The 24904-nt window shown below is 44.7% G+C and overlaps 1 protein-coding gene and 1 pseudogene across 13 annotated transcripts in view; one reads left to right on the top strand and one right to left on the bottom strand.

Annotated features, from left to right (window-relative positions):
• CPEB1 (cytoplasmic polyadenylation element binding protein 1) overlaps window positions 1-24904 on the top strand; it is a 51456-nt gene continuing 26552 nt past the window's right edge. For 3 of the 13 annotated variants that reach the window (XM_088657417.1, XM_060282631.2, XM_088657416.1), the window contains exons 1-2: window positions 11321-11663; window positions 11944-12132. In XM_088657417.1, coding sequence (XP_088513543.1) covers window positions 11979-12132 — 154 coding nt within the window. In that variant the 5' untranslated portion in view covers window positions 11321-11663; window positions 11944-11978. The other 10 variants (XM_088657412.1, XM_088657407.1, XM_088657413.1 and 7 more) reach the window with 8 other exon arrangements.
• LOC118093327 (U6 spliceosomal RNA) lies at window positions 24080-24176 on the bottom strand (annotated as a pseudogene).

Below are 24904 nucleotides of genomic sequence, written 5' to 3'. Positions count from 1 at the left end.
ACGCGAGGGTGGGGCAGACCCGGCGACGCTTCGCCCGATCCCCCGGGGAAGAGCGCGCGGGGCTTTGCTTTTCTGTTTTTAACAACAACCCCCTAATTAGCGCCTTTCCCCCCGCCCCGTGGAGGAGGAGGGGAGCAGGAGCCACGCGGGCGCGCAGGTATAAGTTTCCCGCGTGCGGCGCTCGCGCGGGGTTTCCGAGAAGGTTGCCTTGCGATGGCTTTTACAGTCCCGGTGAGTCCGAGGCTGGACCGAGACAGGAGGGGGGGAAAGGAGGGCGAAGCAACGGCGGCGCAGCGAGCGGCTCAAAGCGTGGGCTGCAAAAAAACCCAAAAACCTCGGCGACCACGGCGGGTGGGCAGAGAGCTGCGGAGGGCGGTGTCCCCCGAAGGGTTTTGCAGCGCGGGAGGACGCGGCCTCCTTGCCTCGCCTGCCTAGGAAGGGGGCCGGGGCGGGACTGGCTTCCCCAGCTGTAGCTTTCTCACGTGCTCGAGCCGCGCGTGGCTTCTGGCTCTCCGCCCCAGCCGCGTGCAGATGTTTCGTTTCGGTTTGGGAGTCCCAGGGGACCCTTAGCGAGGCGCGGCGGCGTTTACACGACCTTTAGCGTGAATGTTGACTATTAGGGTAAGCACATAAAAGGGCAGTACAGAGGGGGACGCATAGGAGCGGCAAACACTCCCTCTTGTCTCCGCTTCCCTACTTCGCTTCGTGTACCCATGGGCTTTGCTTTCTAAAAAGTGAAGTTGCTCTTAACGCCGAGGAACGTGGGCGCCTCCCTTTTTTAATGTGCGCATCCGCGCCGGGCTGCGTTTCTCCCGTTGGTTTCGTTTTTCTTTAGCTGGCTCTCCGCTTCTCTTGCCCCACCCGCTTTTCTGTTTCCCAACCTCCCCCCCCCCTGCCCCGTTTTCTCCCCTATTAGGCTACAATCCTAACCCCCAGTTACCTAGGAGTATGACCCATTTAATTCAGCAGGACTTACTTCTGAGTAGGCGTCGTTAGGAGCACGCTACTAGATTGCAAACCTGTGCACAAATTACTGGGAATACGGGCCATTGAACTCAGTGGGACTGAGTAGAAAGTCTTCGCACGTGCAATAAATTGCACATCTTTCCTCACCATTTTCTGCTTCTTTCGTTACAAAAGTTTTTAACACAGCAAAATGATAATAATGGTGGTATTGCTTGTATGGGTTCTGGCCAGTGCTATTATAGAAAAAGCGGTGCCGGGACTCAACATGAACGGCGCTTCCCTTGTTCTCTTACAATGGTAATGGAGCTCGCCTGAGGTGCCGGAGCTGAGCTCTTGTGAATTCCTGCCGGGGGAAAAAAAGCCCTGGTTCTGACCCACTAACTGAAATCTGCTTGGCTTTTCAGTTATTTTATTCTGTTTCGTGGGGGAGGGCTTCTTTTCCTTCGAAGTACTTTTCTACCCAACGCTCAGTTTCAGTTTGTACCATGGTGGAAAAAATACATTTTCTGCTAGTAGAGAAAGAATGAGTTCCTTGGAGGTGAGTTAGTGGACGCTAAGACTAGAAATTCAGAAGTAGCTCAAACTCCCCAGCAAAGAGAAAGGACTTCGTTTGAGGCATGTTCTTTACCTCAAAGGATTCTGGGCACTGTAGTTTTAGGGTTGTTGGAAATTGTAACTGGAGAGGATACTTGAATTGATAATGCATAAATAGCTTGTGTACTGCATATACCAGGTTTTTTTAAGGCTGGATAGCTTAACTGATTTTGTATTTCATTGTTGGCCCTAAACTTAAGGAACAGGGGTGGTGGAGTCAGGAATAATACTTGCTAGATGGTGTTATCCTCACGTCAATTGCCTGAAACTCAGTCAGTTGTTTTCATTAGCTGTTGACTCTAGAACAGCTGTTTGTGGTGTGTTCTGTGATAGTACAGATACTTTAAGGACTGTGCTGTGTTTAGGTTTATTCCTTGCTGGTGGTTGTGCTGCTTGCTGATTACCACACAGTAGCTGCAGCAGTGTGTTCTAGTATAAGCTAGAATTCAACATTGCGAGTCCTGATTTCATTAAGCGTTCTAATCCTCATGGTGCAGAAGGCTTTGGAGACTCAAGCACAGTCTCAGAAGTTGAGAAACCGTTGCAAGAGTTACGGGGTGTGAGTTTAGATCTGTAGCCACTGCTTTATTAATATGATGCACTTTAAGCAGTCAAGCCCCAATCCTCATGTCTCCAGGCAATATCTGAAAACATATATATGTGTGCCTGTGTTGGTGTGGAGGATGAAGCCTTGAGCAGGCTCGCTTGGTGGAGTAGACGACACTAGAATCATTTGATTAATGGTATGAAAAGACTAGATTGTCAGGAAGTGAAAATGACCCTAGCTCTGAATCACCCACTCACACAAACTTGGAAGTGCTAACTTGAGAGTATGCTAAGCATTTGGTTTATTACCATTGTGTGGTGCAAATAGTTTTGATTCCAAAGCTGTGGTGGCTGACACATTAAGCACATTCTGAAAGCGTTCAGTTTAAGTTGTTGCTTGTAGCTTCACTTTGATTCTGCCGTTCCAAGCTGGGTAATCTATTTCAGCCCAAGCATTGCATGCCCTTTGAGGGGTATGGGACAAGCCTAGTGGCAGGCAGAGCTGGAGGCAAAAATGGGCAAAGCAAAGGTTATGACTCCTAGTTACAGGTACCGTAGGTTGGTCTGCCGTAGTCAAAACAAAATAAAAAAATTCCTTCCAGTAGCACCTTAGAGACCAACTATTTTTTTATGACTCCTGCCTTTGTCCAGTGGGCTATATTCCAGCCATACAAAAGTCAAAATATGCTTTTCTACGTTCACACCTCTCTATTCAGGCAAGCAAGAGGCAGACAAGGTGGCAGCTCAAGGATAACCTTTGTCAGACAAAAGCACTTGAGGATGTTGTGTGAGGCTGGTGACTGGTACAGGGCAGAGTGTCTTGGAGCCTGTCTGCAGCAGAGTTTATTGTGTGTTTGCAGTCGTTTGTGTTTCAATTTAATTTGCATAGTCTCCCCATGGTGTTACTCTCAAACAGCAGTCTCAATGCCTTTCCTCTGCAAATTCAGGGATAAATCAGTACAGGAACAATCCAGCCCTCTCCATTTAGGCTTGCAGATTGTTTCAGAGTTTTGGGGTGGGTGGATCCATTGTCACATTCTGGTACTTATTTCCACGCCTACTCCTCCTCAATGCTCTCATTCCTTTTCCAGCCATTCTGGTACCTGTTTCCTGTGCATTCCTTAATGGAGCAATATTCCCCTCCCCTTGATTCCAAACACTTGTACCAAAACCAGAAAACTGCACCAGCAAACCAAATTAAAAAATTCTGCCTCGGATTTTGCACATTCTGGCACATTCCCTTGAATTTGTACAAAACCGGAAAACTGCAAAAATGTATGCTGAGAACTTACAGTTGCCTATGTGCTTTTGCGCAGTTCCTGGGTAGGGATTAAAAAAGAAATTGAGGTGTGTCTACAGCTATCTTTATTCCTGCACTGTCAATACAGTCATACCTCGGGTTAAGTACACTTCAGGTTGAGTACTTTCAATTTAATTACTCCGTGGACCCGTCTGGAACGGATTAATCCACTCTCCATTACTTTCAATGGGAAAGTTTGCTTCAGGTTAAATACGGACTTCCAGAACCAATTAAGTACATAACCCGAGGTAGGTACCACTGTACTTAATTAGCATAGAATCAACACGCCAAAAGCCAGGGGTAACACACAAAAGTGAGCATCTACTATTATGAATGGGAAAGATCAAAGAGTTGTACACTACTCTTTCCCCTCTATTCAAATTACACCAGAGTAGTCCAAATTTGAACAAGCACTCAGTGACCAAATGGAGAGGCATGGAGGACTGCATTCAGGCTCCCTGACCTAAGGTTCCCCTCCCTTCTATGGTGCTAATACAGTTGCTTTTGTTTCCAGAAGGACAGTATTGGAAGGACCATAAAAGATTGCTGGGACAACTCTGATGTTCCAGCTTTGACCACGTGCAGCAATGCAGAGATTTTCCGACAAATAAACAGCATGCTGGGGAACTCACTTGACTTCAAGGGAGTCTGCACAACACCCATTGCAAAGGAAAGGAGAGATCTGTTATCAGGTAACTTAATGAGTTGATTATAATATTTTAACATAAGGGGCATAGAAGTCTGCAGGCTTCTATGGAGTTGTAATATTTACAGTCAATGTGCAAGTTTCCTTGATGGTTTAAATAGCTAGCAAATAAGTTGGTAGCAATGTGTGTGATCTGGAGGAACAGCTGGCAGAGTCAGATGAGGATTATATTCCTGATACAGTGGGTAAACTTCAAGTTCCCAAGCACACTGTTCCCTACTTTCTGCTGCATGACCAGACCCATTCCATTGGTAAAGGCTGTTGTATTAAAACACAAGCCAAAGTGCACCATCATTAAAATAAAACAAGTGTTACTATCCAATGCTTCTAAATGGCTAAACATTGACCCTGTCTGATGAGGTTGGAAAGCACACATTTGCTTTCATTTTGTGATTGTAATGAGCAGTGCAAAACATAGTCAATCAGAATAGCAGGCATAAATAATTTTTGTAAAATTAGAAAAGCTTCAGTTTACATTGTAGTTGTGTAGCCGAAGTGCTCTTTTCTTGAATGTGCTAGTATAACAGGCAAGTCAGTGTTAAATTAGTCCTTAAATCTACAGATAGCAAATGAAGAAGACACTAATCCAAGGATAGTGAGCAAGCCTATGAAAATGATGAGTCTTGTTCTGCAGCCTTGAGGATTTGTATGCAGGAAGCAGCCAGGAATTTTTAAATCTCCTGAAGCTTGAGCCCAAAGTTGGTAATAGTATTTAGAGAGAAACAAAATGCTCCACAAGTAGTGAAATATATGTAAGCTCTACCCTGGGTGCTCATTTAGCTAAAATCCCCCATCCTTGCTGTATAAGTAAAGCAATTGGCTTTCCACCTGCATTATTTTTTGGGGGAAATGGAGGCAGTGGGCCTTCTTGGGTTCACACGTTACCCTGTTTCTCATATTTTAAGACATACCCATAAAATAAGCCATAGCAGGATTTTTAAGCATTCAAGGAATATAAGCCATACCCCGAAAATAAGGCATAGTGATAGGCGCAGCAGCAATGCCGGCTGCGGCAGGAGGAGGAGGAAAAAAATAAGACATCCCTTGAAAATAAGCCATAGTGTGTTTTTTTGAGGAAAAAATAAATATAAGACATGTCTTATAATATGAGAAACACGGTAGATCATAAATATCCAGATGGCTGTGAATTATCCATAGCAAATCCTATTTTAAGACACAGATAATGGACTGTGTGCTGTTTAGGTCCTTTTGATTTGGAGATTATTTGCATTTAATCTGCACACAAGTTCCAGGCCACTTCAACAGGTAGGTGGGGAAGCCCACCTGTTTTATTAGCTGATGTCACTGCAATGCCAGGTGAAGTGTTTTCTTTTCCCAAGTTTATATATACTACTTGCGCCCAGGTGTGTTGAAATCAAACCATGCTGGCAAAGGAATTGTTTCCCTGTAGGGTTTGCTGTTGATGCCCATCAGCTGATTGATGTTGACAGCAAGCCCTACCTCTGGCAGGGATTGGCTGCATATAGTTCCTGATCAGGAATTCTGTAATACAGTAGGATCCTAGTAAGCTTATTGGCACTTAACAGCAACACTCACTAACCAAGGATCAATTTAGAGTGTACTTCGAGTTCATGGTTGTTTCGTTTTCGTCACGGCTTTCCCTGCTCCACACTTGATGTAACACATGATCTCAGGTGTGCATGGTTTGAAAATAAAGAAAGCCTGCCTTGCTGACCATATTAGGATGCCTTCTAATATGCTTTTATTGTTTTTTCACCTTTTGTTTGCTGCTCTGGGCCCCTTTGGGAAGAAGGGTGTGATATAATCTTAAATAAACAACATAAAAAAGAATTTGGCCCACGGGCCAAAGGTTCTTCACTGCTGCAGGACAGAACAAAAAACCCACCTAGAAAGAGAGAATAGACAGGGTCTTGAATGCTGGAAAGAACCCATCTTTGCAGAGCATTCATTACATACCAGATTTCATGGGGATGTATGGATTTGTTGTTGGGTCAGCCTTAACCTTGAAACACGTGACTATAACGTGGGAATGATGTCTTCTAACTAATGGTGGTATTACGAGCACATAGAACTGTACCCCATCACCATGCATCACGCATCCGCAGTAGTAATTTATGTGCAGTTTTGTGACCTTGAAAAGTTAAGCTTTAAAGTGCATTCGGCCGAAAATGCTGATCCTGGGTCAGTAAAACAGCAATTAAAAACTGTTGATGGAGCCTTAGATCTCTGCTCATAGCCATCTCCAGACCTTTTTGATGAAAGTTAAATTCAGATTGTGCAATTCAGACCTGGGCTAACAAGGTCTTTTGAATATTTTAAGAGGATTACTTCTTGGCAGGTTGAATTAACAGCTTTGCAGGAGCTGAGCCTTCTTTCAAAAAATAAAGCATTTGACTGGTTCTGCTCAGGCGGCATCTCATCAAGCATGTGGGCATGACTTGGTGAAATTTATTGGCTGCATCTACCCACTGTTTCCAGTCATACTAATTGCTACTCCCAGTGGCACTGCCTTCTCTGCCATGAGCCTCTGAAGGATTTATAACCTGGCATCATTCTCATAGCAATATCACTTGATCTCCTGCAGACATCTGGGGAATACCATCTGCTCCTGTTGATGTAAATGCTTATAGGACTATTCAGCCTGCGATCTGAAAATCATAGAAGTGGGTGGGGATTGCTTCCAAAGCTCATGCCAGGTTAATTTCTAAGAGAGCCTCTCCCCTAGATCTTGACTACTTTAGAGAGACCATCATGTTTCAGGCAGGCTGAAAATGAGCATGGCAAGTGGACCCCTTAAGGCCGCATTCACCAATCTGGTGCCATTCTGATGTTTTGGGCACACAACTCCCATTTGCTTAGTGCTTGCAACACCCATTTATTGGCTGGCAGGTAAGAGTTACGTGCCCAAGGCCCACACAGTAAGCTTCCTAGCTGAGCAGAGATTTAAGCTTGAGTTTCAAACATCTCAGCCCACAAACTTAGCCACTAAGCATTCATGGGATATCACAAACACATAGTTTTCATGTTATAAGAAGAAGCCTGGTTTCCTGTAGACTGGCATGCTGTCCTCCCTGCATCCTTCTGTGGTACTACACAGGAATCATAGACTTGGAAGGGTTTGAACCCACTACCCTGAGATTAAAAGTCTGATGCTCTACTGACTGAGCAGCTTGTTTTAGAATAACTGGTTTACTGTGTTTGGAATAACTGATGTTTGTCCAGGTTTTCATAAATATGGACAATGGAAAACATAGACCTCTTGGGAAGCAAAGCACTCAAACATAAAATAGCAGTTACAGGGAACCAGGCAGAGGGCCTTCTCAGTAGTGGCACCTGCCCTGTGGAACGCCCTCCCATCAGATGACAAAGAAATAGACAACTATGAGACGTTTAGAAGACATCTGAAGGCTGCCCTGTTTAGGGAAGTTTTTAATGACTGATGTTTTAATGTATTTTAAATCTTTTGTTGGAAGCTGCCCAGAGTGGCTGGGGAAACCCAACCAGATGGGCGGGGTATAAATAATAAATTATTAGTATTAGTATTGCCTGTGCAAATGCCTAGGTGTCTGTCCTCTATCCTTTGGTGGAACATGCTGATTCCTTTGTAGGTGGAAAAACAAGGTGGCCCTTACATTGCCAAAAGTAAATATGAAGTTTTAGGGTGAGTTCTAGGTTTAGAAAAAGTCGTAGAATCCCAATTTAGTAGCTTTACCTAGCTGATTGAGATTTTCCCTCGGATAATGAAGATTGGGCTGGCACTTGTTAAAAAGATTTAAGTTTTACTCCTTTCTGAGAATAGTATTAATGTTTAACAGGATTTCAGATTAAAGGAATATTATTCCCGCAAATGAGATCATGTTGAGTGAGCATTCACAAATATATGCTTTGTTCTTGAGAGTATAGCTCTAGAATAGAATGTAGCTTTGTTCTTGAGAGTATAGCTCTAGAATAGGTTTGTATATTACACTTGCAGTACAGTATAGCACTTATGTGCAGACATAGCTCAAAAGGTTCCTGCATGAAAACAGCTAGTCTTTGGAATATACTGAACTCATTGGGTCTTTGAGCAGACATGCATAGGATTACCCCGTAAGGCTATTAACACAAATCATTCCTTCAGTAGCACCTTAAAGACCAACTAAGTTTTTATTTTGGTATGAGCTTTCGTGTGTATGCACACTTCATCAGAGAGTATGCACACGAAAGCTCATACCAAAATAAAAACTTAGTTGGTCTTTAAGGTGCCACTGAAGGAATTTTATTATTTTGTTTCGACTCAGACCAACACGGCTACCTACCTGTAACTAACACAAATCATGTTTCGTGTGGACATAACCTAGGGTTGTAGGAGATGGCAGAGTTTAAAGGTTGCACAACCAAGGAATCCAACACGGTTGTGAAACATTTGTGCAATCCATTGCACAGCCATCTTTGGTAGTGCACGTAATTTTCCCTTGTGCAATGACGTTCTGCCAGTGCAGCAAATCTACCATTTAGCAACTTTCATTTAGCAGTAAATTTGATACAACTGCAAGTGATATAATCGGACAACTATGAACTGTGTGAATGATATCAGTGCAAGTTTGCATCAGTACTTTGCAGTTGTCATAGTTCTGCTACCACGAGAAAGTTGGAAAGCCATGTGAGGGCACCCAAGCCCTGCCTTACTCTCTTTTCCCAGGAGTAGTATAAATTTTGTTCAGCATTTCCTCTGGCTCTGAGACTTCAGACATTGCCCACACATTCAAGAATATCTTGGCAACCACGAGACTGCTGCTTTCTTGCTAAAAACTGAAACTCCTAGGAAACAGTTGTGTGCTGCTGTGGTATTCTGTGGGTTTTTCCGCTGTGCCTGCATGGACCTGCAGCAAACACACTACTAAGTCTATTCTCCAGTTTTTAGGTAATTACCAGTTTCACTCTCAAACTTGGAGCCTTATGTTGAAGTTCCATCAGATACAAATTCTCCAAGTCATGTTGAACGCTGGTCAGTCCAGTGCAAAGTGTGCAACATTTGTGGCATCCTAATACAGCCACAAACGACTTTTTAAAATTATCCAGACTGTGAGCAGATTCAGATGTTCTTCTGAGCACATTCACCTCTGGGCTGTGGTTTGGCGAAATCACATGGCTAAATACTGAGAGAGCCAGTGTGGTGTTGTGGTTAAGAGTGGTAGACTCGTAATCTGGTGAACTGGGTTCGCATCCCCTCTCCTCCACATGCAGCTGCTGGGTGACCTTGGGCTAGTCACACTTCTTTGAAGTCTCTCAGCCTCACTCACCTCACAGAGTCTTTGTTGTGGGGGAGGAAGGGAAAGGAGAATGTTAGCTGCTTTGAGACTCCTTCGGGTCCCTTCTTCTTCTGCCCTCCAGGGTGTGGGGACTTTACAATCTGCCCTTCCCAAGCAATTTTCTCATTTTAAACATTGCTGTTGCAGCATATAGTTTATTAGGCATATTCTAAACCTAGATAACAAGGAATTGTGTTCCCTTTTCTCCCTCCTGTAAGAAATTTATCAAACAATATTGCCCATCAAATGTCACTTTGTGCAGATTTTTTAATTAATGTACTTAGACCTCTGCTGTGTCTAATAGAGAATCCTTAATCAGTGTTCTGTGCTTCCAATAAGCACTCTAAAGGCATGTACAATTCAGCCACTCAACTGATCCAAGCCCCCCCCCAATCAAAACTCTACCCAGCTAGCATGCATGTTTAAGTCATAGCTTTTATAAAATCCCATGAGTTCCAGAATAGGACTTCCTAGCCTAAATTTGCATTCACTTCTATCCCAAAACTTTCAGAGCACACTCTTTTAAAAAAATGGAAACATGCAATATGATCCATTTACAATAACATCTCTCCAGTTTAATCTTAGCCAACAAATGACAACCTAAATTGCAATGTTTTAACTATTCTTCTATCAGTTTTTTTAAAAAGCTTCTGAAGGGGAAGAGAAAAGAATTCCACAGCTGGGGGAGACCAACAAAAAACAAAGGACTATTCTAAACTTACTGTAATCAGTTATCAACAGCTAACAAAGTTATGCATGAATAGTTAACTATAAATGTCAGGAATACTGGGATCGAGCAACCGTTGGTTTTCATTTTGCATCCTACAGGCAACTCCAACTGTTGCAAATTTCGTTTACAATAAAACTCCAAACAAGTGTAATGCAGCTTAGTTTTTCAAAATCTGAGTTGTGGTTATGATGCAAGGCAGCGAATGCCTTATCCCTGAATTGGAGGGGTCCTTTTGTGTGTAGAGATTCTTGCTGGGCTGGAGAGGAAGGATTTTATCAGGTGATGGTGCATAAAATGCAAGCTGCCTACTACATAAGCGGGGTGTTAACTTCATGTAATACTTGACTATGAAAAATGACGGTTGGTTTAGTGATAACTGACTGTCCCCCCCCCCAAAAAAACCCAACCCTGGATGATTTCATAAGAAGCCAATTTTGCATCCTCGAAGATCCTCCTCTCATCTCCTCCTGATTCTGCACTAAAAATGTGGCCGCTTCGTAGCTCCCCTTTAGGGTTTCAGGCAGCGTGTCTGGTCTAAATCGAGAATGAAACTGCCATTTCTTAGCAATTCCAGAGGTTGGCACAGGTAGCTGTGCTCTGTGGTGTTTGTTCCAGCTGTTAAATCTCAAGTGGGTGGCAGTGATGTTACTGCTGGAACACCTTATGACTGGAGCTTCAAAGGAGACAAGGTTCTCTGGTCTGGCTCCCACCCTGTTCTGCATTATGCTGGAATTTGGAGACTTGCAAAACATTACTGCGTTTTCCTCCTACAGCCCTGTGCCATTTATTTTGGAGGTTTTTTTTGAGATGGGAAAGCAGTGTAGTGACAGGTTATGCTTTGGGTGTGGCTGCCCCCCCAAATAGCTATTATTATTATTATTATTATTATTATTATTATTATTATTATTAAGGCAAGGGGATGCTGACTTTAACCTTAGCTCCGTTTAAATGTCAGGCTCTGTTACCACTACCCCTTAAGTGTGCATGCACCTTCCAATGTGTAGCTCAGGATCTTTCTTTTATCTGAAGGTTACCCATAGCGGTAAACAATGCAGAGACTGTGAGGGCGCACAATAGCCAAGTTTAAAGCAAACAGACTATGCTAGCAGAATTGTGAAGCTTTGCATTTTGCTGCTTCCAGGGCTTGCGCCAGCAGCTGGAAACATTCCAGGACGAAAGGGTTGTGGGGGGGTTGTGGGTGGGGAGGCGGGGCCAGGGGAGCTGGAAAGCACCAAGCCAACAGTGTGATCTCTCTCTCACACACACACACACTCACTCTCTCACACACACACACTCACACACTGCCTCCGCGGCTGTGCTGCTGCTGCTGCCTCTGCTGCTCTGCTTTAACCGAGGGGGGTGGCTGCTGCCTCTAGCCACCTCCCTGCTCGGCTCAGAGCTAAGCTACAGCTCCCTGTTTAACTGTGTCGCCTCTTCTCCCCTCCTGCATGCTGCCTCGGCTCCCATGGGCAGGCTTGCTCTCCACCTCTATCATGTAAGCGAAGATGTGGCTATATTGCATGGCCGAGTGACGTCTCTGGCAGAACGGTAAGCATCAGCAGAGCCTGATCACATGCCGGCCCAGTCACTAGTGCCGGCGGGATAGGAGGGTGGACGTGGGTCTGGGCACAGGCCATCTGGTGCTCTGCTCCTCTCCTCCCCGCCACCCCTCCGTGTCATCACTATCTGTAGAAATAATAGCTGCTGAATATCGTGAGATCTGGTTTGGGCTTTGCCCTCTGCAAAACTCCTAAACTCCCGAGCTCGTGCGTGCGTGTATTTTTATTTGTGTATTTTCTTTTCTCTCCCCCCCCCCCTGTCTGAGCAGACTTCCAGGACTCCAAGGGAGTGGCAGCAAGCAGAATGCTCTTCCCACCTTCTGTGCAGGAGTCTCCGCGGGGTCTCCCAGACACCACTGACCTGTGCCTTGGACTGCAGTCTCTCAGCCAGCCAGGGTGGGACAGGCCATGGAGCTCCCAGGATTCGGATGCTGCAGCCCAGCCTAGCCTGCAGTCTGGTGAGTGACTCTGCTGACGCACAGCAACAGTTGCCGGATTGCTTTGCTTTTCCCCCCAGCTTTGTCACCAGCTTCTGATTATTACCGACAGCTTCTTTCTTAACATTATTATTGTTGTTGTTTTGTTTTGTTTTACTAAGGCATCCATTCCCTCAAGAGTAATATAGTGGTTTGGGGCACTAAGTGAGACCTTTTGGGGAAGGAGAACTGTAGCTGTCCCTCCCGCCCCCACTAATAATAGGGTGTGATAAGTTTCTAAACCTGATACTGCATTGAGAATGCAATGGTAAATATTGGGTGGGGGCAGAGAGAGAGAGAGAGAGAGAGAGAGAGTAGTAGTGTTTTCTGTGATGCTCCTGTAGAGCCAGCTGGTTGGAGGACTAAAGTTGTGCTCCCCAAAGTGGCTTTGAATCGTGGGCTGTTGTAATATTTCAGGCTGTTGCAACGTGGGATGACTGCAAGGAGTTTTAATTGTATTTATTTAGACTGTTTTTTTTTACTGTGCTTTTCAACCCACCAGAAGTTCCCACAGCAGTTGAAGCTGCCCCCTGCAGGGGGTGTAGAAAAGAGGCTCATTAGCAGATGCCCAAATCTTGACTCTAGGCGGTTGGTGGTAGCTCTTCCTGGGTCAAGGGCCTGTGAGAGATGCCTCTATTCCACTTGTGAGATTACCGATCTACCAGGTTAGGATAGTATCTCTGGTTGGATGTGATTGCACTAAACTCTCACATTCCATTAGCCTTTGGAAGTTTTCCTTCATGGGGAAGCCAAGCATTTGCACCTGTTTCTTCCGAGTGTTGTCCTCTCCTACTGCAGAGTTTCTGTGATTTACCAGCATGTGATGAGTCAGGAAGATGAAACTTTGAGAAGCCAAGCTAAGTAAAAGAAACCCAAAATAGTCTAGTCACTGCCCTCTGAAAACTATTCTGCTTTTGCTCAGCTGGGCTTCTCAAGGTTTACAATGATACTCAGTACAGTTCTTTGAGAATGTGCGTTGTATTGGCTTTTTGCAGAAGAAACCAAAATACATTTTTATCCTGTTAAAGCCTTGGAAACTACCACTGGCTTTGATGGCTGGCAGGACAAATCAGTATGATGTTTCAGCAGTATTTTTGCTGGTCCAGTCAGGCTGTTGTAAATGCTTTTTGGCATCAGCATCTTAAATAGCTTCTGAGTGGTTCTGCAAACTTCTAGCAAGAAAGGCTTGTGTACCTTTCCTGCTCGTGTAATGGGGGGGGGACAGGTGGGTGTTCCCAGGAAGTGGGACAGGTGGGCTTGAAACCACATGCAGAAGGCCCATTTATGTTATTAGTCTTGGTTGCAAAAGTTGCTTGTCAGGGAAGTACTTTAGTTCCTCCACTGTTGTCCTTTTGGGCTGTGCTCATTTTGGCAACAGATGTGTTGCATTAATACAACTAGTTTCTGTAGGAAAACTAATGCAGGGCTGCATTAGTGGAAGATGTTGGTTGCTCAAAGGACGTCTGCCCTACCAAACTGATTCCCAAAGAGACCTGTAAACGCAGCCATTAACTCTGCTAGGCATATATTGTGCTTTTAAGAGCCTTGCTTGTATTGCAATAGAATAATGGGCGCAGTGGGCTGGGGCAAGAGCTTGGTGCAGACATCTTAAGGTGGGGCAGTATTGGCACTTGTTCAACTGTAGCAGTCTATAAAAACTGTGTGTGCTGTGCCACTTTGACTATACAAGTCAGGGAGGCAATGTGTGAAGGGGTAAGATATCAGTAAGGATTTCCAGACAGAGTGCATGTGATCATGAAGGCCTCAACGAGGGCCAGCATTAACCGGATCTGCCTAGGCAACTACCTGAACAGAGCATGTTCCGTAACTTATTTCTGTACTGTAGAGCCGCTGCACTAGTCTCAATTGTATTGCAGCAATATATGACTACAGTACTTCTTAACTGCACTGCAACCAGCTGCAAGATACTGCTGCAAAAATAACTTCCGTCGGATGGGAGCCCCGACAAGAAAAGCAAATCCTGCTCGAGTCTCTTTCCAGTAATGCAAAACTTTGTCAAATTCTGCCCATGGCAGAAATTTGCTCTGATACCCACGGTTTGCTCTGGCCACAGAAGTTAAAATTTCACCAACCTAGATAACAGTTTCCATTGACTATGAGCGTGCAATTTAGAGGCATTCTTGCAATGCAGAACGGTCCCATTGGCATTGGGAGCATATTTAGGGCAGAAAAGAGACTTAGGGCAGAAATAGCATTGCATATGGGCCCAAGCCCCAGTTCAATCTGGGCATCATGTGTTGTACATGTGGACACAGTAAATTAACTGCACATTGGTCTCCGAAGTGTACAGCCGAGCTTTGTGACTCCTATACTCCCATCCCTAAGGCCAGAAGATGTTCTGCATAGGTCTGTGTTAGGAGTGCTGCCAACGAGCTATGTATGTAACCTGTTAAATAAATCCATTAAGTTAACCCAGGCATGCCCAAACTGCGGCCCTCCAGATGTTTTGGCCTACAACTCCCATGATCCCTAGCTAACAGGACCAGCGGTCGGGGAAGATGGGAATTGTAGTCCAAAACATCTGGAGGGCTGAAGTTTGGGGATGCCTGAGTTAACCAGTGCCAATGTAGGGCCTGAATTTGTAGCTAAGGTTCAACAGACAATATGCATAGCAAGAGATTTTCAGGCCATACCCAATGTGAGAAAGTCATATTAGAAATAAGACAAGTGGCAACATCCACACATCTATTAACCCACCTTGTTGAAGTAGAGGGCAGGGATTGTATAACATTCAGGGTGTTCCATCCTGTGTGTGTATAAGCACTTATTTTTCTTTTTAAAAAAAACAGCTAGCCCCACCTTTCATCCTACAATAAGCAATAATTACATAAACAGTCCATAATAAAAAGGAAAAAAATTGAAATCTACATAGCTCAGTTGGTAGAGGATGAGACTCTTAATCTCAGGGTTGTGGGTTCGAGCCCCATGTTAGGTGAAAGATTCCTACACTGCAGGGGGTTGGACTAGATGATCCTTGTTGTGCCTTCCAGCTCTACAATTCTGTGATTCTGTGAAATAGAGCATTAGCGGATAAAGAAGGGCATTGGATTTTTTGAGAATCTTTCAGCGAAAGGGGACAGGTACTCTGGTGGAAAGGCTGACAGCAGGCCCAAGTTGGCAATATTGTGTGGCTTTTGGTGCATGCAGCTACATTAACTCCTCTGCAAAAACTGAACGATGGGTGTGTTGTCGTCTTGTGGTCTTAAGTCAGCTCTGAATCACATACCACTTTGATTCTCAATCGAAGCACAGAATTGTGCTTGAGCTGGGTGGCCTCCCCACCACCACCTTGAGCAAAAACAAAAAGCCACGTGTTGGAAGTGGCTGAACAGCAAGGAAGAAGCAGTGGGTGTCTGCATTCCCATGCAAAACTCTGCCATTGCATGTTCACTGTTTTAGCCTCCCTTGCCCCTTATTGTATTGTTTCTTCTGCTTTGCAATGACTCTGCAGAGCCAGAGGAACAGCAGGAGAGAGCTGATTTTGCCTATGTATGGAAAAGCCTATTTTGGAGAAGGAGTTCAAAATTAAGAACAGTGAAGCCTAGGAACAACATAGGAAGCAACTTTATACTGAGTCATACTGTTGGTCCATGCAGTTTAGTATCCTCTGCATGGGCTGGCATTGGTTCTCCAGGATCCAAGCCTAGTACATAACAGTTCCAGACATGTTTTCAAAAAGTAAGTAGCAATGTAGATGGCCTTCCCAAGTGCATCATTCAGCAAAGGAAGAAATCTCCTTGAGTTGGCTGCTTTAGTAAGCGAAGACTGGGTGCTTTGTCAAGAGTCAGATTTCCAGCAGGCAGATTTCCTTCGCCATGTCTTGGTGCAGCAGCTGGCATCTTGGTGAAGTGCTGGACACCAGGACTGCAGCATTGCCCAGATTTGTCTCAAGGCCCCAGCCTGTAGGTTGGGAGGGACAAGCCCTGCCAAGTACCAGACTATGCCATTGGTTCTGAGCAGTTTGGAAGCTTCTATAATGACTCAGCTGTACAAATCTACAGGGAGCTGGCTGAAAGTGCAAAAAGTTCGCAATCATGCTAAAAATACTATTGCTGATCTGCACTCTTGAAGTGCCAGTGTTTGACTACTGATGAGTTCTGAATCCAAGCATGTACTTACTGCTGTGATTCCTTTAAATCGGCATGCAGCTCCTCTATGACTCGCTCTCACCATCCAGAGTGGTAAAGACTGTGTGATCTGTAGCTTTATTAAGCATTGTTTACAGCGGTGCTGCTTTCATTGAAGTATATAGTCCACAGCCTTCTATTTCACCAGGTAAGGAAAGTGATTCCTCTGTTGCAGATTTATCAGCTGGGCTCTGTGACCACCTTTGTCTTGTATATTTAGTTGCAGGGAATGGCACATAGTAAAGGGACCGCTAACCGTTAAGTCCAGTCGCGGACCACTCTGGGGTTGCGGTGCTCAGCTTGCTTTACTGGCCGAGGGAGCTGGCGTTTGTCCGCAGACAGCTTCCGGGTCATATGGCCAGCATGACTAAGAGCCACTTCTGGCGAACCAGAGCAGCGCACGGAAACACCATTTACCTTCCTACTGGAGTGATACCTATTTATCTACTGCACTTTGACGTGCTTTCAAACTGCTAGGTTGGTAGGAGCAGGGACCAAGCAACGGAAGCTCACCCTGTCGTGGGGATTTGAACTGCTGACCTTCTGATCGGCAAGCCCTAGGCCAGGGGCAGGGGTTGGCAAGGTTTTCTGGGCATGGGCTGGATCATTCCCACGGACAATTGTCCGTGGGCCGGACATGTGCAGCGCGATGCCAGAAATCACGTCTGCACATGTCCGCGGCGCCAGAACGTGCTTCTGCGCATGCCCGGAAGCTGAAAATCACAACTGCGCAAAAGCAGTTTTCGACGCCTGGACATGTGCAGACACGGTTTCTGGTATCTGTGTGCGCAGGTGCCATTTCCGGCACCACTCGACGAGACCCTGCGCCGTGCTGCACCGGTTTAGCGCAGCGCACGGGGGACTTGCCGGGCGGCTCGGTGAGCGGGCAGCTCGTGAGCTGGTTAAAAGGCCTCTGTGGGCCAGATCCGGCCTATGGGCCGGAGGTTGCCGACCTCTGCCCTAGGCTCTGTGGTTTAGACCACAGCGCCACCCGTGTCCTGGAACTGTACCGAACTGTACTGGAAGCCTATGGTTTAAATCAAATGTTTCCCAGACTTTGGTCTCTAGCTGTTTTTGGGCTGCAATTCCCATCAGCCGCCCTGAGCCCGGTTTTTGACTGGGGAGGGCGGGGTATAAATAAAATTTTATTATTATTATTATTATCATCCCTGACCACTGGTCTTGCTAGCTAGGGCTGATGGGAGTTGTAGTCCAAAAATAGCTGGAGACCCAAGTTTGGGAAACACTGGTTTAAGCAGAATGTAGTTGTGGCATCTTGGTTGTGGTGGAGAGGCCATGGCTGTAGAGTGTCAAGTACTACTGCCTGTTGGGAGCTAGGGTAGGGACCGCTAGGACTTAGCCACTGGTTGAAAGTTTGATAGGAGATGAAGCAACTTGACCAGCCAACCCTCCAGAGTTTGACTGAAGTGGTCTGAGAGCAAATCCTCAAGAGGGTGCAGACATTTGCATTGCAGTTAAGACCAGATAGCAAGGAAGAAAGGCAGCAATGCTGGCAAGGGCTAACCAGAACACAGTAGGAAAGGGAGGCAAGTTGCTGAGCCAACAGTTGAGTTAACTGCCCCAGCCCCTGGCCCCTGTCCAGAGCCATAGCTCACTGGTGTAGACCACATGCATTGCATGTAGAAGTTTCCTAGGTTCAATTCCCTGGCATACCCAGTTAAGAGAAAGAAGTCCTGTATATAACTTTACCAGGCCATTGCCAAGTTAAGAGTAGATAATAGGGGGATAAATGGTCTGGCTCAGGTAAGATGGTTGGACAGTGTTCTCGAAGCTACGAACATGAGTCTGACCAAACTGCGGGAGGCAGTGGAAGACAGGAGTGCCTGGCGTGCTCTGGTCCATGGGGTCACGAAGAGTCGGACACGACTAAACAACAACAACATGACTGTACCAGAGGTATATGAATGCTTTAAATGTATAGCATGGATGTGACATTGGCATAAGACAAATTCTAGCAGAATGGGAATGGGCAGCTGGGTATACAGAAGACCTAGACGCCCAGTTTTGGAAGTGGGATGCTGACACCATCCCCTCTTACTCCAGTATACAGTGGTACCTCGACTTACGAAGACGATCTGTTCCGCGGCCATCTTCGTAAATCAAAGTCTTCGGTTGTCAGGGTGGATTTGATTTAAATCAAACTGATTTAAATCACGATTTAAATCACTAGTCAGTAAGGCTTGATTTAAATCATACTGTAGTTTTCTACATAAAGACTAATTCTTGCTGGTATAACTTTAATATGCAAGTAGATGAAGATTTTTAGAATAACAACTTTTCATATTAGTTTTTTATCCCCAGTTTAATGGGTTATTCATATTTGGACAACTTTACTGTTGTACTTAGGAAGGAGAAAAATAATCATTACCTTAATAATAACAATTTAAATAGATTTATTCAACTGAAACAATAACATTACAGCATATGTTATTTGCTTAAACAAACATCCATGTTTGTTAACTAATTTGGCTAAACAAAAACAATATATATTAAGAAACTTAGACTGTCAGCCCAGCCTACACATGAAAAACTTAAATACTGTCCACTCCAAACAATCAGAAAAATATTGTTTCTATTCTATTCACTGAACTTCTTGAAACTTAGCACTGAAGGGGTTGTTTCTGTATTCATAGGTTTGTAGAACAATAGGATTAAGGTCTTTTTCTCAACTCTGTTCATGTTATAACATTTTTGCTGGGAAGAAGAGGCATGTGATCTCTGTTGAGTCAAATTCAGTTTTGAGAACTGCAAAAGTAAACCAAGCACCTGTGATATCTTGTAGACAGAGAAACTGCCCAATAATCTTACAAAAACCTCTGGAAGAGAGGGAGCTGGCGTATAGCTTCCAGGTCATGTGGGCAGCATGACAAAGCCGCTTCTGGCAAACCAGAGCAGCACATGGAAACTTGCATTTTGACGTGCTTTCGAACTGCTAGGTTGGCATATCCAACCTTATTCTACATAATTAAAAAACTAATCTTCATTTCATGATGGAAGCACCTTTGGGTGGTAATATATTTTCCTCAAAAAGCATTTTATTTTAAAAAATCCAATTTAAATCAAAAAATCGATTTAAATCTAAAAAATCCAATTTAAATTTTAAAAATCCGATTTTTTAATTTTTTTTAAAAAAAATCGTTGATTTTTATCCACCCTGTCGGTTGTTGAAGCGCCGCTTGTGCGTGAAGTGCGCTTTTGCGCTTCTGCTCATGCGCCGACCGCGCGCGCTGCTTTGTGCAGGTGCAGAACGCATGCGTGGCGAAAAGACTCCCGGGGTTGTCGACTTCGGAAGTCGAAGCATTCGGTTGTCGAGGTACCACTGTACTAAGAATATTTCCTAATTTGGCAACTTGTATTCTACTTGCCAATCATTTCTGAGCTCAAGGATACCTTATTGGTATGGCAACAGTCATCCACAGCTTCTCCAATTTCCCTGCATTCTGCATCATGGCAATGCAATGTCCGCAGCCACATCGTGTGTAAAGGTCACAGAAACGCACAATTTCAGTTGGAGCAACAATGGGAGAAAGAGGTTCAAACCCAGAAATAGCAAATGGCCTGGCTAAAACGAGTAATACAATTTATCAGTGTCGTTGTGAATGGGAATCTTGTTGAAAGAAGTACTCCAGCCTTGCAATGCTTTAGCATAACAGCATCACGAGATGTGCCAGGTACCTCCTTTAGATTGCTGCAGCGCCTACCATTTTAAAATGATTTTTATTTATGGGTGGTTTCTAGCTCTCGGAATTGGGTTGTTTACCTGCCCTGGGTAACAGTTTGGTCGGCTCGGACCCAAATCCATTGCTGTCACTAGAAGCCCTGGTGACCATTTGTGGTTCATTAGCAGCTTTGCTTGGTGCACCAACTACAACTGTTCCTGGACAGGGAAGTATGGATAACCTTGTGACTAAGATTACTGTAAAATATGCTGTAGGTGTAACATGCTGCAGGTGAGCATATTATCCTCGCACCTTCTCCAGAAGCTACAAGTTGCTGAACTTTAATAAACCCAGCATCTCTTTGGTTTTGCCAGTTTATGAGAAGCAGGCAAAAAACAATAAAAACAATCAGTGGTACAGTAAAACAAATGGTGTAGTTGCAAACATAGACCTTCTCCCCCCTGCCCCCTCCCCGCTTTAGAAGATGGAGGAATCTGAAATAAGTAAGAAGCAAGAGGAGCTAGAGGTTGTGTTGTGCAAAAACCTTGGCCGCCATGCTATCATCACTTGTATTTCTGCCTTTGACTTATGGATCCAAACAATTTGCAGCAGCATGAATTTGGGTGGTAACAATATTGTGTTTCTCTGTACTTTTTCCACTCCCGAGTCCTTTGAGGCCTAGTCAAGAGGTCCACTTAACTATGCCAGTGTTTCTCAACCTTTTTTGGGCCACGGCACACTTGTTCCGTGAAAAAAATCACGAGGCACACCACCATTAAAAAAGTTAAAAAATTTAACTTTGTGCCGCCCTATATTATAATTATGACTGTAAGAAACACTTGCCAAATATTGCTTTCCGGCGGGTTAGTGTTGTGTTTTGGCGGCCGCCAGGCTCGTTTGCACTGAGCTTTGGGAAAGAGGAGGAGAAATATTGCTTTCCGGCGGGTCAGTGCTGTTTATTGGCAGCCGCCAGGCACGTGACAATGCAAATCGCCCTTCTCGTCGCCGCACGTCGCGACACACCAGCCAGCGTCTCGCGGCACACTAGTGTGCCGCGGAACAGCGGTTGAGAAACGCTGAACTATGCAATTGTTTTGTCATGGCCTAACTAAACTATTGCTAGATATGTAGCTGAACGAACTGTTCTACTTCTGGGGAGTCTAGTTTTGACCACCCCTCCATGTTAACTCATGGCAAAAATATAGCAGGGAAACGCTTGTTGCTTTCTGGATTTTTTAAAAGTGATACAACCCACCCTACCATTCTGCCACTTCCTACAAGTACAACCAATGCCTTAATTATTCAAGAATAGCTTTATGGTAAAGTTAAGCCTGCTTTCAACTTTAGCAAACTTGCTTTCTTGTACCTCAAACCTTTTAAAAAAACACAACTTCATGCTGTTGGTACATAGCCTCAGATCATGAAGATTTCCCCCCCTTAAATCTGCTTCCTGTATCCTTGAATGCAATTTGGCTTTTGTGATATGGAAGAATGGTGTGCTTACCCTTGCTAATGTGCAATTCATTCAAGATTTGATTTCCAGGCAGAGCATAATTCAGTCAAAAAGCAAGCTCCTGGACTTAATTTGCAAGATATATTAGCAGCGTGCTATTAGCATTTGCGGAATTTTCTTTGTTTTTTCAGCAGTAGGCAAAAAATTTTTTCACAGGATGGATTTATTGTGGCGCAGTATAGAGATTTGCCCTTTTTTTCCAGATCAGTAATGCTGCTTATGATAGAAATTTAGGTTGTACAAAAACTCAAATACTGTGTTTGAAACTTGGAGTGTGTTGTCTAAGCTGCCTTTAAATTGACTAACTTGGTGCTAAATAGGGATTTCCTGGCCTAAGATATGAAAGGTTGGTGTGGAGCGCGAATGGCTGTGTACAGTACACTTCTCTAGGGTTGCCAGTACAGTTAGTCCTGTTTCTTAACACTCCATATGGAATGTTGTAATGATAGTACTTTTAGTAGTAGTCGTGTGTAATGAAGGAGGGGTTAAAAACATTCAGAGCCCCTTCAGATATCCCTGTTTACTCTGCATTCATGATTATTTGTGCTCATGATGCTGCTGAGGTGGTAATAATGTGATCTTGTTTTCAATACCGTTTGTGTCTGGAAAAGTTTCAGGGGTGGTAACAACTGCTTCTAAGGGACCAGGTGGCGCTGTGGTCTAAACCACTGAGCTTCTTGGGCTTGCCAATCAGAAGGTCAGCAGTTCGAATCCCCACGATGGGGTGAGCTCCTGTTGCTCAGTCCCAGCTCCTGCCAACCTAGAGTTTGAAAGCACGCCAAAAAGTGGAAGTAGATAAATAGGTACTGCTCTGGCGGGAAGGTAAACGGCATTTCTGTGCGCTGCTCTGGTTTCAGTGTTCCATTGCACCAGAAGCAGCTTAGTCATGCTGGCCACATGACCTGGAAAAACTGTCTGCGGACAAATGCCGACTCCCTCGGCCTGTAAAGTGAGATGAGTGCCGCAACCCCAGAGTTGTCTGCGACTCACTGTCAGGGGTCCTTTACCTTTACCTTTTAACAACTGCTTCACTTCCACTCAGGGCATATCGTGTAACTTGATACTGAAATCCCATAACATTTCATTCCACAAATGTTTGCAGAATTTCAGGGCTGTTTTTGTTATGCCCCTGTGGCAGTTTTAGAGAGCTACAGGTCCCAGCATCCTTAAACTACAGTTCCCATTGTTCTTTGGGGGAAGCCATGGCTGTTAAAATTATTACAAGAGTGCTTCAAATGTGTGCTGTGGATGTGATCCATGTTGTAGAATACACATGGTGAGGAAAGCCCCCACAACAGCCTGGAAGGCCCATCATAGCCCCATGCTGTATAAACTAGGAGCTCTTCTCTCTGAATTCCCATTCAATTTCCTCCCCACATGTTGCTGGCTTTGTACAGATTCCAAGTCGCCCTTCCTAGTTAAGAACGTAGCCTGCTGGACCAGTTCAGAGACCCATCTAGTCCAGCATCCTATTCTCACAGTGACCAACCAGATGTTTGTGGAAAGCCTGCAAGCTGGAGATGAACGCACCATCTGGCATTCAGGGACGTAATACCTTATTGACAGTGGATGCAGAACCTAGTCATTGTGGTTAGTAGCTATTGAGTTTGCTTTTTGTTTGTAAAAGCATTGAATGTAGGGAAAGTATTATTATTACTATTACTATTACAGTACTATTACTATTATTATCTTATTTTTAAAAAATTGTATACCACCCTTTACCTGCAGATCCAGGGCAGTTCACAACATAAAGTTACAATATTTAAAAAAACCCAAATGCATAGTAAAAATAAGAACAACAAACCAATAATCCCTCTCCCACAGCACATTTAAAAGGGAATTGGATTTGGTCAATATCGCACATTGTTCCCTGTGACAAGGGAGCTCCGTGTAGACATTTGTTTAAAATTATATTGTTGGCTGTTCTTTATTGCCACAGGCAATCCCAGAGCTGGGTGCAGAACTTGAAGTGAAACACCAATGACCGCTCCCCACATCAAATGGGGGGGGGGCGACTTTTGCGTGCTTGCGCACAGCCCCCTAGATCCCAGTGCGGCACCTGGTAGTTCAGGACTGGCTTCATCCTCCCCAGGCAGGATATCTGGGGTCTTCGCCTACCTCAGTCAACCGCCCAATCCTGCCAGGGGAGGCGTTGCCAAGTAAGGGGAGGGACCACCCTGAAGTGGTGACCCACGCCCCCCTTTGCAGCATTGATATCAGGGTTCCCCGTTAAAGGGGTCTTGAGGGGAGGCATTGGCCATATGCCGAGAGGTTGTCGTCGCCAATTTTAATCCTATAGCAAGTTGTCTCGAGTCATTATTCCGCTCAGGGGTCGCCTGGGGTTTGAGGGACTCCGTCTGTCCACACAAACACAGCCAGCAATACATAATCAACCCTTGGGAGGCTTTTTGTAGTACTAAAACAGCAAAGGCTCAGCATTAATGTTTAGCATCCACCTGCACACAGAGCTGCTTTCAGCTGGTGTCCAAAATGCATGCAGATAACCGCCCGATCTATTTGCAAGGAGCGAGTCCCTTAATTGGGGTGCCACCACCAAGAAAGCTTCAAAGTTCCCAAGCAACCTTTTTTTATAGATGGAATGCTTCACGAATTTGCACGTCATCCTTGTGCAGAGGCCATTATAATCTTCTCAGCTTTAGTAGTATATGCTGCTAAAGTGAGCATCCAAGCAGCCATTGTGCAGTAGCCTTAAGGCTGCAACACTTGCTCTGGAGTAAGCCCCATTCGAAGCCTGTGGGGCTTATTTCTGCAGAGACCTTTGTACAGAGGATGGGGTGTGTGTGTTAGTGTAAAACATTTTCCCACGTCTGCATTTCCTAAGCTTCCCACCCCACCTATGTCAGGCTTGGGTAGTTTTTTTTTAATGCACCCTTGGGCTGTGTATACATTCCTGTTTACTCTGCAGCCAGTGTGCTCCTGCTTTGACATTAGCCACAATCCATATCTGTTCTGTATCTATCTTGTCGTTTCCTATGGAATACTGCATTTTGGTGCGTTTCCCCCCCCCCAAAAAAACAGCTTCGATCCAAATTGAGAGAAATAATTACCTTTGTTGTGAATTTACCTCTGCAATGTTTATACAGCCCTAGCTGATTTTACAATGGGTCCCAGGGAACTGCCCCTCCCTTTTTTTTATTTCCTTGCTCAGAAGTATTTTTGCATATTTTTGCTATATGCTCTTATGAGAGGTGTGGGAACACAAGTGTTAACAGCTGTGAGACTTTCCTATCGTATGCTGTCCTCTTTCAGAGGATGGAGAGCCAGTATGCTGTCTGGCCTCTGAATCCTTGGAGTCGATTTACTCCTCGAAAGAGGGAAGCTTGTCCTTCTCTGTGCTTATTGATCTGGTATAGAAAAATAAAAGTACCACCAGATTATTCCATAGAGAGGGT

The sequence above is a fragment of the Zootoca vivipara genome, chromosome 13, assembly GCF_965207765.1.
Source record: "Zootoca vivipara chromosome 13, rZooViv2.hap1.1, whole genome shotgun sequence".
Lineage (NCBI taxonomy): Eukaryota > Metazoa > Chordata > Lepidosauria > Squamata > Lacertidae > Zootoca > Zootoca vivipara.
Note: the sequence above shows the minus strand (reverse complement) of the source record. Positions and strands in the feature narration are given on the sequence as shown.